This window comes from Lutjanus erythropterus, chromosome 9 (assembly GCF_056507025.1).
Source record: "Lutjanus erythropterus isolate fLutEry1 chromosome 9, fLutEry1.hap2, whole genome shotgun sequence".
Taxonomy (NCBI): Eukaryota; Metazoa; Chordata; class Actinopteri; order Lutjaniformes; family Lutjanidae; genus Lutjanus; species Lutjanus erythropterus.
The window spans coordinates 33,850,597-33,867,806 of NC_139325.1; the positions used below are offsets into that span (position 1 = coordinate 33,850,597).

General features: G+C 38.3%; 1 protein-coding gene across 1 annotated transcript; it reads right to left on the reverse strand.

The window, feature by feature from the left end:
• Positions 1-70: 70 nt before the first annotated feature.
• LOC146321931 (uncharacterized) lies at positions 71-12,563 on the reverse strand. The gene is made up of 7 exons (XM_084725870.1): positions 12,427-12,563; positions 7,627-7,768; positions 7,327-7,449; positions 3,228-3,424; positions 843-903; positions 630-728; positions 71-481 (listed from the first exon to the last, which is right to left on the reverse strand). The coding sequence occupies exons 1-7, from the start codon at positions 12,436-12,438 to the stop codon at positions 375-377; spliced, it is 741 nt and encodes a 246-aa protein (XP_084581996.1). The 5' UTR covers positions 12,439-12,563; the 3' UTR covers positions 71-374.
• Between the last annotated feature and the right edge of the window lie 4,647 nt (positions 12,564-17,210).

Genomic DNA, 17,210 nt, shown 5'->3' on the forward strand with positions numbered 1-17,210 from the left:
ACATATAAATGTATTGATGTGAAATACCTTTAACAACTGTGTACTATGGTACATACCACCATTAAGCAACATGATTCACAATTCCTAACTCATGCATAATCGACACACTGTCACCCACTGTACTTTCATTGTCTTTCAGATGCTTAATCTCAGTGATTTTATACACTTTGTTTTAAGGTCACAGATGTCAAACAGTCTTGTTTCCTCTCAGGAAGCAGCATCAGGTTCCGTTTGTCAGCATGGACCAAGTGACATTTGCTTGCATTTTGTTATGAATTTCCAAAACGACAGATGTTTTGCATCTGCTATGTGTCACCAAATGTCCACATGTACATTTTTTGATAATCCAAGTTCAGGATCTATTTTTTAGCCCATCATAGGTTGGTCACAAGAGGTTGGTCACATTTCCCACAAGTGTCCTGAACAGGCATGGGCTCTTCTGGGTCCTCAGATGGTGGACATGGCCAAGAGAAAAGGTTGACTGAGCGACAAGAGATTGAAATATGAGGCAATAATCACTTTAGATAATAAAAAACACAAATTCATGCACATTATAAAAGGATAAAAGTACTATTCTGTATTTGTATATTGCTGCAGGGTTATTTGTTTCATAACATTAATCTACTAACCAGATTTGATCCAGCGCAGGAAGGGCTTCATTTTTGTTAGAACAATGACTGCAGTTCCTACTGCCAGGAGGGCAATTATCACCAGGAACCACACTGTATCTGTAAGAATGTGTGAGAAAGACATTTTTCAAACATTTAGATGAACACCCACTAGAGAAAGTTGAAATACTTCCGTGTTTTTTAAGCACAGACAGAAAAGGTAGTTTACTTTACCTCCGAGTGGTTTAGGGGCTGGCATGGCTGGAGGGAAGAGATCAAAAAAAAAAAAGATCAGCTCAGTGGAAATGCATTTAGTAATTCAATGGAAATATGAAACCATTCATGGTGCAAATTAGTCAGCGAGTTCACTCTGAGGCCCCTTGTTTTTTAACACTGCGATCAGAAAGTGTTACTTTATAATCACAAAGCACGATTTGTGATTAACTTGCGTCACCTTGTGTGTGTGACCTCACCGACTCCATGGACACTGCAGAGTAAACAAACAGTTGCTAACTGAGCACCTGGGATAAAGATTTGTTTGTACTGCTTTTAATTATTACACCAGCACCAAAGTGTTTCAGTTGAACTTGGCAACCATTCTGGAATGCTGTACAGGATGTTGCTATGGTTATGTTGCTATGGTGCTGCAACTTGTTGCCATGGTTGCAGTTCTAGTGTACTGTGATAACGAGGTAAGCTACACAGCAATTTAAAGGGACATAGCTAAGAATACAGAGCCTCTTCATACAACATGACACCCTTTTAATGGAGCTACTGACAAATTATGACACAGTGAATAAGTCAGAAAATATTATGTTGTGCAAAAATGATCAGGGAAGACATCAGTCACATAGTCTAAGGGGCTGTGTCCACCAAAACTTTTTTTTTTTTTTTTTGAGCCCAGCATATTCTTTGAATTGTGTTTACACTCTACAAACGCCCACAGCATGACGAAGCACTGAGTGTCTATTCTGCACTGAATTCTGAGCATCTGGCTTTTTTTTTTTTCTAGTCGCCAAGAGGCAAAAAATATGAAACTCAAGGTAAAACTCTACACCCAGCACTGTCGCTTTCTACCCAGCCGTCCAATCACAGTGGAGCAGGGCCAGGTCAAATATCCTACCTGCTCGTAGTCCTTGAACTGTGCTCTGTCTAACTTCACCTCTTGAACCGGACGATTGTAAACACAGAGAAGCTTCCTCAGCCACAAAATCTCATTAATCCACAAAGGCTGATGGACCCGTCCTCTCACCCTGCACGCTTCAGTCGTCCCCTCATCCAGAGCAAGTAGTCTACTCTACCTTGTGCCAGCATTGTTATATTTAGTATTTGTTGATAACACAAACTATCTAAGAAATTAAGTATTTGCAAAACATAAATTAATGCTGATTATTTATCATAACAACCTCAGCTGAAATAATGCTACGCCTCCATATACTCTGATGCTGCTCTCTTGTGAGTGTTTTCAGAAGAGCACCTGGCATTTCCAGCTGGGAAAAAAAAAAACTTTGGTGGACACTGTTAGCGACAGGTGTTGCAAATTAGCATCCTCTATAAAAAAATGTAATACTTGCATTGAATCGCTGTTTTCAGTTTGTCGGTGTATACTTTATCTGTCACTATCTAATAAAACATTAAATAAATAAATAAAATTAATATACCAGCCCTCTGGGCATAATGGGTTCAACCTGTACACTCTGACATCACCCTTAAATGGTGCAGTGTGGTTATGGTTGCAACAGACCGCACCTCTGACCACAGCAAAGCAATAATGTTTGTGCGACAGAAACCAGAAAGGTTGGAGTACCAATGTATGGTAATATGGTTACATCTATGGTAACCTTTCAAGTGTTAGAATATTTACTGCTATTTCAAAGGTTATGTGTCCAATTTGATGTTAAATGAGTGGAGCAGAAGTATCCTACCTGTGGTGGATGGTTTGGTATCGCCACACAGTGTTGGTAGGGTTGGTCTTTGCATTTTGATTATTATTTATTTATTTTTTTTAGCAATTTTTAATCACAGATATGACCACTGCTCTGTGTTTTAGCTCTATATTTTTTTTAAGATTTTAAGATTAATGATATTAAACATTTATTTTCTATGCTAAGGCACAGATCCTGGTGGGGACAGAGGGGACTTGTGTCCCACCTATCTATCTTACTCACTGTTCTGAATCACGTTTCACTTTCCTGTCGCGGCGTAAAAGTGCAGGGCCAGTCAGTGCAGGTACGTCCGTGGCAAAGCAAAGCTTTATCACAGGCCAGTTAACAATTTTGCTAAGTAAACGCAACATGTGCCGATTGTGCCTGTAGACAGAAGTGAATCAGAAAAGAGTCATAGTGATGGTGTAACTACGGTTTTCACTGAGGAAAAAACATGGCCCAACTTTAAAACATCTACTTTTAGAATGGAGTTTGGTTGAACAGTCTCTCCATTTGCCAGGAGCAGAAGGTATTTTAAAGCTTCTTCATATTTTGTTGATATTGGAGGCCTCTGTGGACAAAAGCGGTAGTGTTTCCACAGTACTAACCACAAAATATACTTCTTCTATGGTATCCTGTCTCCCACTGTGTCCTATCTGTGTGTATTAAATGCTTACACTCATCTGTCCATTTCAACAGATATGTGTCCAATTTGGCTGAATGTCTGGAGCAGGGGTATCCTACCTGTAGTTGACGGAGGGAGTGTGGGGTTGGTGGTGGTTTGTATCCGCACACAGTCTTTGCAGGACTGGTCTTGGCACTCGTAGCCAGCTTTACATCTGCACACAGCGTTATGAGTGGCGTTACAGCGTGACTGATGCTCCATGTTTGCTGTAAAACAAGAAGAATAACAGTTGTCGTCAAAAGACCAAGCGTAATCATAATTCTGAGTATGTTAGTGTGTGTGACGAAGACTCACGTATGCAAAAAGGTTGTCTTTAAAGTATGACACGAATCAGAAAATGAGAAATGACTAACAAACAAGGCATGGCAGGTAATGATTCTGCTTTTATGTCATAAGAGTTATATTATCACTATTGATACGTATTCTTAAGAGACAGCTGTTACTTCTCGGTGAAAGCAGTATTTCACTCTGATGAAACTTTCTTTCTTAGTGGATGCTTTAACATGCAAACTTCAATGTGAATGTGAATGTGTAAATTAACAAAGAGAAAACTACTCATATGAGCCACATGGAGCCCCTAGAGTCATCACAAAACTTTTGTTTTATCAACCATTCCAACACAGTTTATAAATTTACAAGAATTAAAATCATATAGTTATAATTTTTGGGTCATTTAGGCTCTTAGTCAGATCCGAATGTTAAAATTTTGAACATGAACTGATGTAACAAAGAGGCATAAAACAACCACAAAGAGACAAAAATACAATAAGAGACATAAAACTGCCACCAAGAGATATAAAAATACCAAAATGATACATAAAAGTACTACAAATTCACAAAAAATAACCACGAGACGCACAAGTACCACAAGTGACAAAGATTACAAAGAAAAACAAAATGACTACAAAAAGAAAGGAAAGGGGTCCTTTACATCTCCGTGCCAAAGGGCCCGTCGTGTCATAATCCATCCATGGGTGTAATAACGTTATTACTACATTATTATTATCTTCAGTACACTCCTGCCTTTGCTGTCCTCCACTGTTTCCCAATGCTGATGCAAAACATCTCTACAAGCACAATTTTGATTTAATATTTAGAGCAGATTATCAGAAAATGCTGGAAATACAGTCTTGCAATGTTGTCAATGAAAATGTATGGTTGTAAGTCATGTTTTGTTGCTCTGATTGGTTGTTAGTCAAATTTCATTGCTCTGGTTTGTCGCAGGTCACATTATGTTGCTCTGGTTTGTTGTGGGACATGTTTTGTTGCTCTGATTGGTTGTTGGTCACATTTTGTTGCTCTGATTGGTTGTAGGTCATGTTTTGTTGCTCTGATTGGTTGTAGGTCTGTCCAGTTACATCCAGAGGCGCTTTGGCCTGTGCATGTTGATGAAACCCCTTGGAAGAATGATGCTTGACTAAAGACGAAGATAAAAATTATGTCTGATACAGAGCAGGAGATGTAACTAATGATGTAACTGATGTCAGTTAAGGGGATTTGAGAACTGAAAATGTTATACTGAGAGAAACTTTTATAATTAAAGTTCAAAATATGTGTCATATTGCCTCCTTTGAAACAATTGAACCTCCAAATCTTTGTGACTTGTTAATACCCCAACAAAGAATAAAGTATTACTGAAACATTGCACTGATACTGTGCAGAATTTTGTGTGGGTTGAATCATTTCCACCTAAATTAGTTTCCATAGCCGTTAATTGACATAAAGCCCCTGCATGTGTAGGATTAGAGGTATTTGACATTTTCAACGCCCACCTTCATCCCCCCAAATTCTGCAGCAAAGATCAAAGCGTTCTGCTTTTAATGTCAGGTTTTAGAAGGTTTGTTTACAGCCGCGCCGTGACCTTGGATTGAGATAAAGAATAAAGAAACTGTCTTAGCGCAAGTGTAAAAGTCAGACTGTTAAAATATTCATTTACCCCAAATTCAGACAGAGAATCACATACTTTCTGTGTTTTCTCTCCTCTATCTTTTCCACAGTGACATTTAAAAATAAGCACAACAGGCTATTTTTACTCACCTGTAGCAGGGCAGAGACCTGAGCAATAACATAGGACCTGACATTTATATCTGCTGCTCTTTCCGATGTTTACAACTTGTCTCTGTTTTTCTTTTTTTTTCCACTGACATAATGATGGTCTACTTTTTGATTCTCCTCCTGTCTGTGCCACTATTGGTGGGCTGGGCTGCTGCTGCTGCTACGCAGTAAACATGAACTTCTGCTGCAGAATCCCACCCTGAGCTGGTTCACAGAGGGTTTCTCAAAGCCCCCCCCCCCTCCTCCTCTTAATCTCTCTCTGAGTGTATCCCACCATGAAACACTGAAAGGGAAATCCCCTTGCATGTGTTTCTTTGGGCAAACTTCTCTGAAATCATGACATAGAGACGGAGTTGAGTAACAGCTAGCAGCCTGTCTTCTCTACGGTTTCATGCCGTAACTGGACAAAGTTGGTGGCCTGGACGAGAGAGAAATGATGACTCACTCATGCTCAAAAAGAATCACAGACACCAGACACATGACCCACCCAGATGATAAACAGGGAACCACAAGTTTCACGGGGGGCTGTAGATACGACCTCTACTCTGTTTCAGTTCTATTTTTTCAAGATTTTAAGGTTTCAAGTTTTTCTCAAAGGGCTTATAATAATTCGGTCTAATAATCATATTTGCATATTGGTAACGATATTAGACATTCATTTTTAAAGAAGTTATGTCACTGAAAATTTTGTATATTTATATAGAAGCCAACTCAACTTTTGAAAACCTTCAAAATGTGTTGGGGCGTTACACCAACACTTCCCGAAGGTTTTGTTTATGTCCCCCTGTATATCATGTTCACTGGTCTGAACCGCATACATCACTTTCCTGTCACAGCGTGAAAATAAGTGCTGTTGAAGTGCAGGGACAGTCAGTGCATGTAAGCGACTACAAGGAACCTTCATACTTTGTTGGTTTTTGGAGGCCCCTGTGGACAAAAGTGGTAGTGTCTCCAGAATAATAACCACAAAATATAACATCAAAACCAAAAATATCTAAATAATAATTTTTTATGACTTGCTAAAGCAGTACTCACTGTAACTTTGGCTGGGAAAATGTAAACACAGGCTCATTCCATCTGATTTCACAGAGTCCAACCAGGTGGCAGGTATTAAAAACAACAACTTAAAAATAGCCAACGTTCTCGCGAATGGTCTTGTTCACTTATGTAGGTCATATAGAGGCATCGGTGGTTGTGATGTCGAAGACTGTTTCCTAACCAATCAAAAAATTCACTGTAGTAGCTTTAATGTTTAACAGTTCACATGAATTGAGCTGACCTCCTTTCTAACAGCGAAACACAAAAGCAAACACAAAAGATGAGATAACACAGGAAGTGGGGCTAAAACCAACCTATTTTCTACAAAAGTGTATAAACCCTGAATTTCAGCATTATCAGTGCTGTTTCAGTGTGATAACATCTGCGCCCTTGTTTCTGTGTCCTGCGTTATGTTACATTCATATCAAACTGTCAAAGTAAACGAGGCTTTAATTCTCCTGTATGAGCACGTATTCACCTGTTTAAAGCTACAACAAGAAGAGTTTTAACTGGTTATGAGACTTTAATATTGATGCCCCTGTGTGACCTGCATTAGCAAACAAGACCATCCACAAGAAGACTGGTTATGTCTTTTTAGTTATTCTTAATGTCTGCAACCCGGTCAGACTCTCCATGAAAGCAGATGAAACAAATCTGTTTGCATTTTCCAGAGCAAAGTTACAGTGAGCAGTACGTTAATAAAGCCAGATTATAAAAGGAGCAGGAGGATATTGTATTTAGATGTGGAGACACTATTGCTTTCGTCCACTGGGGCCTCCAAAATCAACACAACATGTGAGAACCTTGTTGCAGCTTAAAAGTATCCTTGAATCTCTGGAGACACTGGCTGTAGAATGACTTGGCATGATAATATCAATATACACCATAATAATATCACACTTAATATCGAGGCTGTTTCTATCGTTGGGTCTAAAAACAGGATTTTCACATAGATCAGGCCTCACACATACTTAGTATCTCACTCCTGTAAGACAAAAGCTGTGAAATTACTCACGTTTATTGCAACTGACACAAAATCTGCAGAACTGCGCCACGGAGAAGTTAGCTTGGAACTTGCCACTCTCACATGGTTTACACTTAATATCACAGGGGTTGGAACGCTTTTCCATATATTCACCTGGAAGACACGCACACACACACACACACACACACACAGGGGAGAGAGAGAGAGAGAGAGAGAGAGAGAGAGAGAGAGAGAGAGAGAGAGAGAGAGAGAGAGAGAGAGAGATTTACAGTTACAACCGGTTTGGATCAAAACCATGAAATGTATCAAGATGAAAAGAAATGACTGTACCTGGCCGGCACTTGTTACAACAATACTTGGGGTTGAACACTGGCCACTCATATTGTGTCTCATTGCACTGAATGGAGAGCACAGAAGAGAGGAGAGACAGACTGCACAGGAGGTTAAAAGCAAAGCAACAGCGTGGCTGCATCTGGCAAGAAGAAGATGAAGAAGAGGAAGAGGATGAGCAGAACAAGGAGGTGGAGGAAAATTCATTCATATGGTCAGATATATTGACATATTAACACCATCAGACTCTGAGTTAAACAACAAGCATCTCTTAGAAAAAATGACACAGGTCTATATTGCTTTACAGATTTCACACAAGTCATAACAGAATTAGGCAGTAAAGCGACACAACATACTGCACACACATACTTCATATTTGAAAAACTATGACAGTACTGACAGAGAAATTCAGCCTTGTACTAATACAAAACACTGCTACCTCCACAACCAACTGATTACAGGAACATTAATGTATAAACTGACTAACATTCAACATGACAGCAAACTTTTATCTGACAGCTACAGCTGAAAATGTCTCGCTACAGTCTGAACTTACCGTGGACGAGAAGGTGAGACAAGATGTAACCTGGGACCCTCTGAGTCTGAGACTGAACAGGGGACTAGAAGTGTGTCAGGGGATTATTCATAAACTGACAGCGATGACTCATAATGAAACCTGAATGAAACATGTTACAGTCTCTTTGAAATCTCTCTGCCCCGCTCTCTCACCCTGTTTTTGTGTCTGTGCTACGACCCCTGGCTTGGCACAAAAATATGGTCCCCTCCAGCCTCCGCTTTTTTCCACAGGAACCATCTCTCTCGTTTTATCCAAAATCAGTCTTTTGCCAGCAAAACAATCTAACTCTCTTTCTTTCTTGAAACATCCTCTGTGTCTCCTTCTTAGCCTCAGATGACGAGGTCATTTCAGTAAAAATATCATATACCACTCATTTAACTCCAAACCATACGGTTGCTCTTACAGAAAGCCGTTGAGCAGATAAACATTATTCCTTGAAATGACATTACACTGGTGATGCTGCTCTGTACCTTTATGAAACAGAAGTGAGCAATAAAAGGAGATTTCTATTTAGAATACCAAAAACAAAGATAAGCTCAAACTTCCTCATTAAAAAGTGATATTAGTCATCTTATCATGAATGTCAACATTCAGACAACACTGTAAAAAATTATACATCAAATTCAATACATTTTTAACACAAATATACAAGTTTTATTTATTCAAGTTAATTCAACTTCAACTTCAACTTCCTTTATTTTGTGTTATGTAGAATATGGCAGGTTTGGAATTTGATCATTTTAGGGGAAAAGCTTTTTTGAGGGCACAAAGACCTAATGCCAGAGAAGTCAAAGGTCAGTCTATATAATGACATTGTGCTAAATAGTGTGTGACATATATAAAGTGTTAGTCATTATTTTTTAGCTACAGACTTATTATTTTTAAATTATAAGTCAGTAGTTTGGGAAACTGACTTATTATTTTGAGATACTCATTATTTTGAGATAATAAGTCATTATTTTAATCTTACTTCGGCACAGTTGCCAGTTTTGCCATGTATGCAAGATACTAAATGAACTTGCTCCTGGTCTGTGTGGTCGCGGGTGTGAGGTCTAGAGATGAAAGCAAATGAAGGCGTGACCAGGCGCATTTTGTATCCTGTGCAAAATGTGCTGTGGGCTAAATCCCTTACTCCTTAGACCGGCTATAACCTGGTCAAAGCACAAAGTCTGTGACCAAAAAGATCTGTCTGTCTTTTCCCCACACAGGAGTACATATTATCTATCAGTGTGCATAAAATTATTCTCATTAATAACAAATAAGGAATTATTATTATAATTATGATGCCTAAGAAAGCTGAGTAGACCTGCAAAGAAATCATGGGACAGGACCACAGCTGTCAGATCGCCATTAACACATCAGTCACATGACAGCTAGAGCAACTGTAGTGTCTGTGTCTGTGTATATATTGGTATCAAGAAAAACATAGATTAAACAATTATGATTTATAACATACAAAATGAACAAGACTTTTTATCTTGCCACGACCACCCGGGGAAAAAAAAGTATGTGAGCTTCTGTCAGTGCCTGATGCTGGATGTATGTATCCATTTGATAACCCAAGTGTAATTTTGCACACAGGTTATCAAACTTCAGAAACACTTTCTGTTTCTTCCACCCATAGGAGTGTTGGCAGGACAGAGAAGTGAGGATGGGAAGAGGACATGAGATGGGGAAGGAGAATGAGCAGCCGCAAACCTGCACCTCAGTCCAGGTCATGCTGGCTTGACATGCAGCTGGGTCAGCTCTCTCTCCTCTCAATCACACAGTGTCTCTCCCCCTCACTCCTCAGGCAGCAGAGCTGCATAATAATAATGATGATAACTATGAATTATAAAATATGATGTAATTTCAAGGTGATTCAATGTAAAGCACAACCAGTTTCATATCTGCGTGACATTTACAGCCTGTGCATTGTATTACTTTCGGTAAAATGATCTGTTTTCACATGAAGCTGCTTTTGGAGGCACCCCGTCATCTCCACGCAATATGCGTGCTCTTGCGCTTTCACTTCTCGAACCAGAAGATCTGTCTCCTTACCTGAGAGCTGATTTTCTGATTGCTTTATTGCACGTTTGTCCTAAAACTCACCCATGAATTAATCAAGACACTTGGGCACAGCTGATAGGTGTATCCCACTGTGTGCTGCTGGCTTAAGGGGCAGGACAGGAACACCGAAACTTCTGTTCATATTTTCACACTCTCCTACTCGTACTCCCTTATGCCATGAAATTCCTGCCTTGGCATATAGTATCTAGTATTTCTACTATTTTTATTGTGGTATTTATTTTCAGAATACATTCAGCTTTCCAACTTGAAGTCTTTTGACTTGAAATGATTAGTTGAATGAATGCACTGTACAGAGTTCAGTCAACTCATTACGGACATGACCAGCATATTAGCAGACTTCTGAGTATGCGTCATTTGAGACTTAAAACTCTCCCCTTCTTTTTTTATAGTTTGAAGACAACATATATGGGGAAAAAACTTCCCTAATACACAATATAAGTCATGATTGTTTGTTTTCACAATAATGAAAACGTGGCAAGCCAGCTGGAAGTTATTCGCGTGAAATGAAAAACTGTAATGTTTGTCAGTATAACTGAGGAGCTGTTGGTTCAACTCAATGTCTGAAGCTTATTGAACATGTTTTCTCAAGCAACTGAATTAATATCAAGTTTATTTGAGAGTTTATTTGCTTTGAATCATTAAAAATGATCTCAACTTGTCCGTTCAAATTCAAGTCAACTTGAAATTTTTAGACAAAACAAAGTTTATTTTTACAGTGAAGATATATAATGTACTGGTGAATGATCTGACATGTCTGAAGTGACATGTAACACATTGGGAGGTGCAAACTAAATGCACAACTTGGATTCTTATTTATTTTTTAAATAGCTGAGGGAGACACATGTATGAATTACTTCTGAAACAGCAGTTTCAGGAAACTGGTTACACTGTGACACTGGGTACAGGAAACAGTAGTAATACTACACACTACAACTTCTGTCCATTGTTACAGGCAACACTAACTTCATTCCCTGTGTGTAATGTGTGGTAGGTAAGATAATTATCTGTCTCATACATTGTGATTTTGATCTTGTGAATGTCTGGGAAATTTCTTCTGTTACAGTATAAGCTAAAAAAAAAAGGTATCAAAACTTTTTGTTATTTGTTATTTATAGTGATCACCAGATAATTTACATTTGTGTGAAAATACAATGCATGAGTGAGTTTATGGAAATGAATGTAGTTACGTGCTGTTAACCACCCTGACTGCACCACCAGTCATTCCCAGAAACTGGGTCATGACCAACAGGTGGGTCCCAGGAGGTTTTATTGAGGTCGCCACATAAATAAAAGGCAATGGGAGAAATTCTGCAAATATAAGATTTATATCTGCAGTTTACCATTTATAAAACATTGAAAATCTGTTTATTTTTATACTGATGAGATGGGGAAAAAAATTAGAGCTTAAATGTACTTATTTTGCCTCTATTTATAAGGTAGGCTAAAATGTCATAAAAACAATGAGATGGCCTGCTACCTCAGCCTGAATTTATTTATTTCTTATTCAGAAAGTATTTAACATGTGTTTATGTTTTCAATAACATGCGTCAAGACAATATAAGGTGACACAGTTATGGCAGTTTAAATGGTCAGATGCTTTCATTTAGGCGTTGCACAAGTTAACTCTTCCCAAGATTTATTGATAAGGCCTGTTGTAAATTGGGTTGCGATGGGTTTCATTTTTCAAAAATGTTTCCCCCCCCAAAAAACTAAACTAAAACTAAACTATCACTGTGTGCTGTGAAAGCTGCTGCAAGGATCCGTATGACTGGTTAAGGCACACTGCACATGTAAAAGTGGTGTGGAGTTAAATGCCTTTGTTAAAAGTGCTGGATATTATTATTACACAATTAACTTCTGTGCATTCTATGCATTGCATCAATGATAGAAAGTTTGTATCGTTATCATTTGGATCCTTGTTGGATATTTTCATCACTTTGGCTAACAAAATCATTTAGTAACAAAGGGATATATTTTCCTCCAAATTATGTGTAATCTCTACATGTGCTTAATATTTTGTCTCTGAACAACACCAGTCACTATCCTTAGACATGAATGGCGACAATAAAGAAGGAATTCATGTGGAAGTGACAAGTGAAACATGTTTAAAAGGACAGTTCACGCCAAAATCAAAAACACGTTTTTCCTCTTACCTGTGGTGCCATTTATCCTTTTAGATTTATCCTTCTTTTTGGTGAGAGTTGCTGAGTGTTGGAAAGATCAGCCGTAGAGATGTCTGCCCTCTCATGAATGTCATGGAACTGGATGCCACTTGCCCTCAAAATACATTCGAAAAATGCTTTCTCCACAGACTTTGTTGTTGTCAGCGGTTTCACTTCACCCACCAAGACTCACACCTGCAGAGGGAAACATGCATCTAATCATTATGGTTTCTAGAAATTGTTTGTGAGTTTTTCAAGTGAATTTTTTGGCACTTTGAGCTCCAGGAAAGACATCTATACAGGTGATATCGGCAAAACTTGAGGGCTCACACCAAAAGTATGTAGATCGATAAACAGCTCTACAGGTAAAAGTCTTATTTAAAGTTAATGTTAGATACGCATACGGATACGTACAGAGCCATCTGTCCATACTCTGCATTAATTTCTGAACATTTTCTGAAAGCTCATGGATACTGACGAAACAAAGCAGTACTTCCGGAAGCAGTGGGGGGGGGGGCAGTGTAGCAGTGTAATTAACTGTTCATGTGAAATACGACCACATGACACAACCAAGACGTATTAAAAAAGTTTTGCAAACGTCTGTCGTCAATATATTCATATTAGTTCTGTATTCATGTTGCGACGTATTTAAGGCCCGCTGCCATCTACATCTCTGCCTTTGCTTTTGCCTCTTTCTCAAGAGGTATATTATTACAACCACCTCCAGCGTCGCCATGTTAAATGTTGTCAGAAACTTTTGATTCATGTTGTTCTTTGCGGCGTCTTCTAGTGGATGTATTGCTTAACATCCATGCCAGCGAATAGGATGCACAGGGCTTGGGGAGCAATGGATTACATGTCCTGATATTATGTAATTAGGAGACCATAAAAAAGTAACTGTAATCCATTACAGTTACAGAACAAAAAGAGACGGAATCAGATTGCAGTTAAATTTAGTAAAAATTGGATTATTTAGCAGGATTACAATTTTAAAATACAGTTTAACATGAATTATATACTACCACATGCAGTGTGCACACATTACAACACTTCACAAATCTCACAACACCACTCTGATCTCAGCAAAAACAGCTAATCTTCCACTTATCAGTTCATTAGCATGGCCTCTAGTTGTCTTTAGATTAGAAAAGTGGGACGAATGAGCTGCGACGGTTCTGCCAACAAGTCAGAGTCAAATTTAAAGAAACATTTAGAGGAAAGATCAATCGCTAATGTTAGCTACACAGAACACCCTCTAATGCTAGCTATACAGACCAACTGCTAATGTTAGCTTCACAGATCAACTGCTAACATTAGATACACAGACCAGCCGCGATCGTTAGCTTCACAGAAATCCAGTTGCTAACTTTTCAATACTACTTCTATTTATGGCAGTTAAGTTTGAGTGTGGAAAAAAAAAATGTAACAATGAACATAAAACATTATATTAGGCTAAATGATATCACCATATATATTATTACATATAATATATAATAATATATTTTTAAAGTAGCCCTCCCAACCCTGCGTCTAGAAGTATGTGGACAATGACGGTTATATTGTTTGTTTTCATATGTAAAGGGGCCACAAATGAGCCACAAGAGGAAAAGCATGTACTCTTGATTTTGGGGTGAACTGTCCCTTTAAGCCAAGACTGTGCCAGTTCTAACTGGACACCCTGTAACCATTCAACTTTCCACAGATATTTTTCACAAACACTAACTAAATCTTATCTCTTTCTTGACTGCCAGTGTCTCCTTTGAAAAACCAGAACAGTTTCCACTTCAGCAACTTCCTCATATTTAACTGAGTTGCAGGCGGACTTTTCTTCAGCTCGTCCACTGTTCATCTCTCACGGCCTCTTCCCTTCTCAACACCCGTGTCGTTTCTCACAGAAACCACGCCACGACACGTGACCTCCTGTCAACTGTGACACGGGGCCAGAGGCTGACGAAGCAGCATCAGAAAGGGGCTGCCTCAGACGCCCGGTGTGGCTCTCAGCGCCACTCAAACAGAGTGCAGAGATGACTGGAAGAGATGACTGAGCATCAAAATCACTCGGAACTGACTTAGAGCAAACCTGGTCATGCTTATCTTGAGGTTTCGTTTTTAGGCTCTTTGACTGTAAGGATTCATATGTTTGACTTGAACTTCAGAAGGATCTTTGCCAGGAACATGTTGTGTTGAAGTCAACAGATACTAAACAAAATCTATTTTTAACTTGAACCACAAAATCTACATTCTTCTCTCAGAGCTGGGCTGCTCAGTGGTCACAACTGGCCTCACAGGCTGCATGAAACCCACCAGTGTGAGTGTTTGCACATGCACGTGTGAGAAGACCTGGTTAAAGTGTCTGTATGCTACATGTAGCAGTGTAGCCATTTGTCAAAATGTGTGTGTGTGACTGTGAGAGACAGAGAGAGAGAAGGAGGAAGAAAGAAGAGATAAAGGATGTGGTTTTTCTGAGGAAGCACTTGTCGTGCTTTGCTGACTGAACTCTTTCATGTACTATACCAGCAGAGTCACGTGAGGCTACACTCTGCTGGCCTGCTGAATAAAGGACCAGCCTATTTCCAGCCCTATTTCTTTACTTTAATTATGGTGCTTATAATTACAGTGCATTACATTTCCTGCACGCACTCTACATAGAAATGAAGGAGAATTTTCACTATGATCCCAAAACACTTGATTTTATCCTCTTAAAGTCTCAAAATTCTACATTAAATAAGGATTTAATGAGCCATTTCTCAAAATTCATCGGTTTTAAGGCATTTACGGGATAAGAGATGAAGGGATGAAAGGATAAGAACATTAATAAATCTACATGTTTTGAAATTAGTAAAATAATCAACTAGGTACAAAAAAGTAATACTTTTGGATTACTTCAAAATGATATTTAAATTATATATATGATATGCTACAATTTGATACAGTGTACCGTATTGTTCCAGTAGGACTCAGATGCTGCACACATAGAGCTGCCTATATGAGAAGGAAAAAAGGAAACAAAGACAAAAACACACAGTAAAAACACAAACCAACCGATTACAACATCACACATTACACATATTGCACATATTAAGTGACCCAGTCATGAGAACGCCATAAGGTCAATGCACAACGCCTGCAGCCTCAAGACACATCATTAAAAAAAAAAAAAAATCTTTGCACCTTTTATTAAAAACGAACGCCGCCACAAACATTTGCATTCCACATATATTTTGTTTCCTCTTTAAGCATCTCAAACTATTTCAGTTCAAATAAAATGCATTTTTGCCCATGGTTCTTCTCTTTTCTCACACCAGCCCATATGTCAGACATGAGTTAATAGAGAACTGGTTGCCATGAAAAACTAATAATTTAATTTTTTTGAAGATATAATCATAAATATTAATTACACAATAAACTGCACACTCTAATCTGGCCTGATTATACTTACCTGTGATTTTATCTTGATTTCATGTAACGCACTGCTACCCAACCTTGTAATCTATCTATTAAATATTTTTCAGTGTTCCTTAAATTAGAAGCCAAGTAATTTTCTAGCATGTAAGGAAGAATATACTGTATGGCTGCACCACATTTTGCATTCTAGGGGGCACTTTGTCATGTTTTGTTCACTGGAGGGGCAGTCTAGAGCAGGGGTCTTTTTTTAAATTTTAATTTTTGCTAATTAACTATGTCTCTCTAAACATCCATAGTCTAAATGACATCATAATGCTTCATTCAAGAGAGTCTCAAGGCCTCCCCACTAACTTGAACTATCCCTGATCTCACTGAGCATCTGCGTAAGTACTTCAGGAAGACAGTGGCCAGATTGTGTAAACAAACAGCGTAGAAGATGGTGTAAAGACCTTTGAAAAATGAAGTGAAACGATCCCAGCAGTGCTGAAAAAAAAAGAGGAAGCAGCTGGACGCTAAAAGACAATACTTTAGGTCCCAAAATGACTAATCCACCCATATTCCCCTGATTGTTAAAATGTACTCTATTTGATGATAGCGGTCTGTTTTTATCTGTTTGTTTAATTATATGAAAAAGAAATGAAGACTTTTCATCATATTGAAATGAAGTTAAATAAAATCAAAGCATCATTTAAGGTAACCTTGAAAAATAATAAACTACAATAACTTCACCAAGGAGAAATTAGATAGATGGACAGATTTATCAAAAAGAAAGTAAACGATGAAAACATCAAAATTAGTTGATGAATGAAAACAGAAAGAACAGAAAACCTACATGACAAGTTCACTGAAGAAATCCTCAAAAAAAAAAAAAAAAAAGCCGAAAAGGAGTAGGAGGAAGTACACATTTATTTAATCCTATACCCTATATATGTATTTACTACTACTCATGTTCATAATTACACACACATATATACATATATACACACATCACACCCATACATATACCTACATGTCAGGACCCACAGGTGGATCACAGGAGATTTTATTTGGGTCCCCAAATAAATAAAAGAGGAAATTCTTCAAATTTAAGATTTACATCTGAGGTGCACTTTTAATAAAGCATTTAAAATGTGTCTTCTGTTTTACTGAGGAAAAAAGAGCCTGTTAAATGCACTGACTTTGTCTCAGTTGTGAAGTGGGCCAAAATGTCCTTTAATGTCTTCCTGTCAGGAGGAAATAAAACAGTGAGACTCCGCCTGAAAGAATTTGTTTCCCGCTTCCAAAGTTTTAACATGTGTGTATGTTCTCAGTAAGGTGATGCACTAAAAATGGTCAGAAGTGTTCATTTACGCAGAAACGTGAGTCATGAT

Coding starts and splice junctions, on each gene's coding strand:
- LOC146321931 (XM_084725870.1), bottom strand. Junction 729..842: donor AGCCCCTAAACCACTCGGAG/GTAAAGTAAACT, acceptor ACATTCTTACAG/ATACAGTGTGGTTCCTGGTG. Junction 482..629: donor CCTGCGCTGGATCAAATCTG/GTTAGTAGATTA, acceptor CTTGTCGCTCAG/TCAACCTTTTCTCTTGGCCA.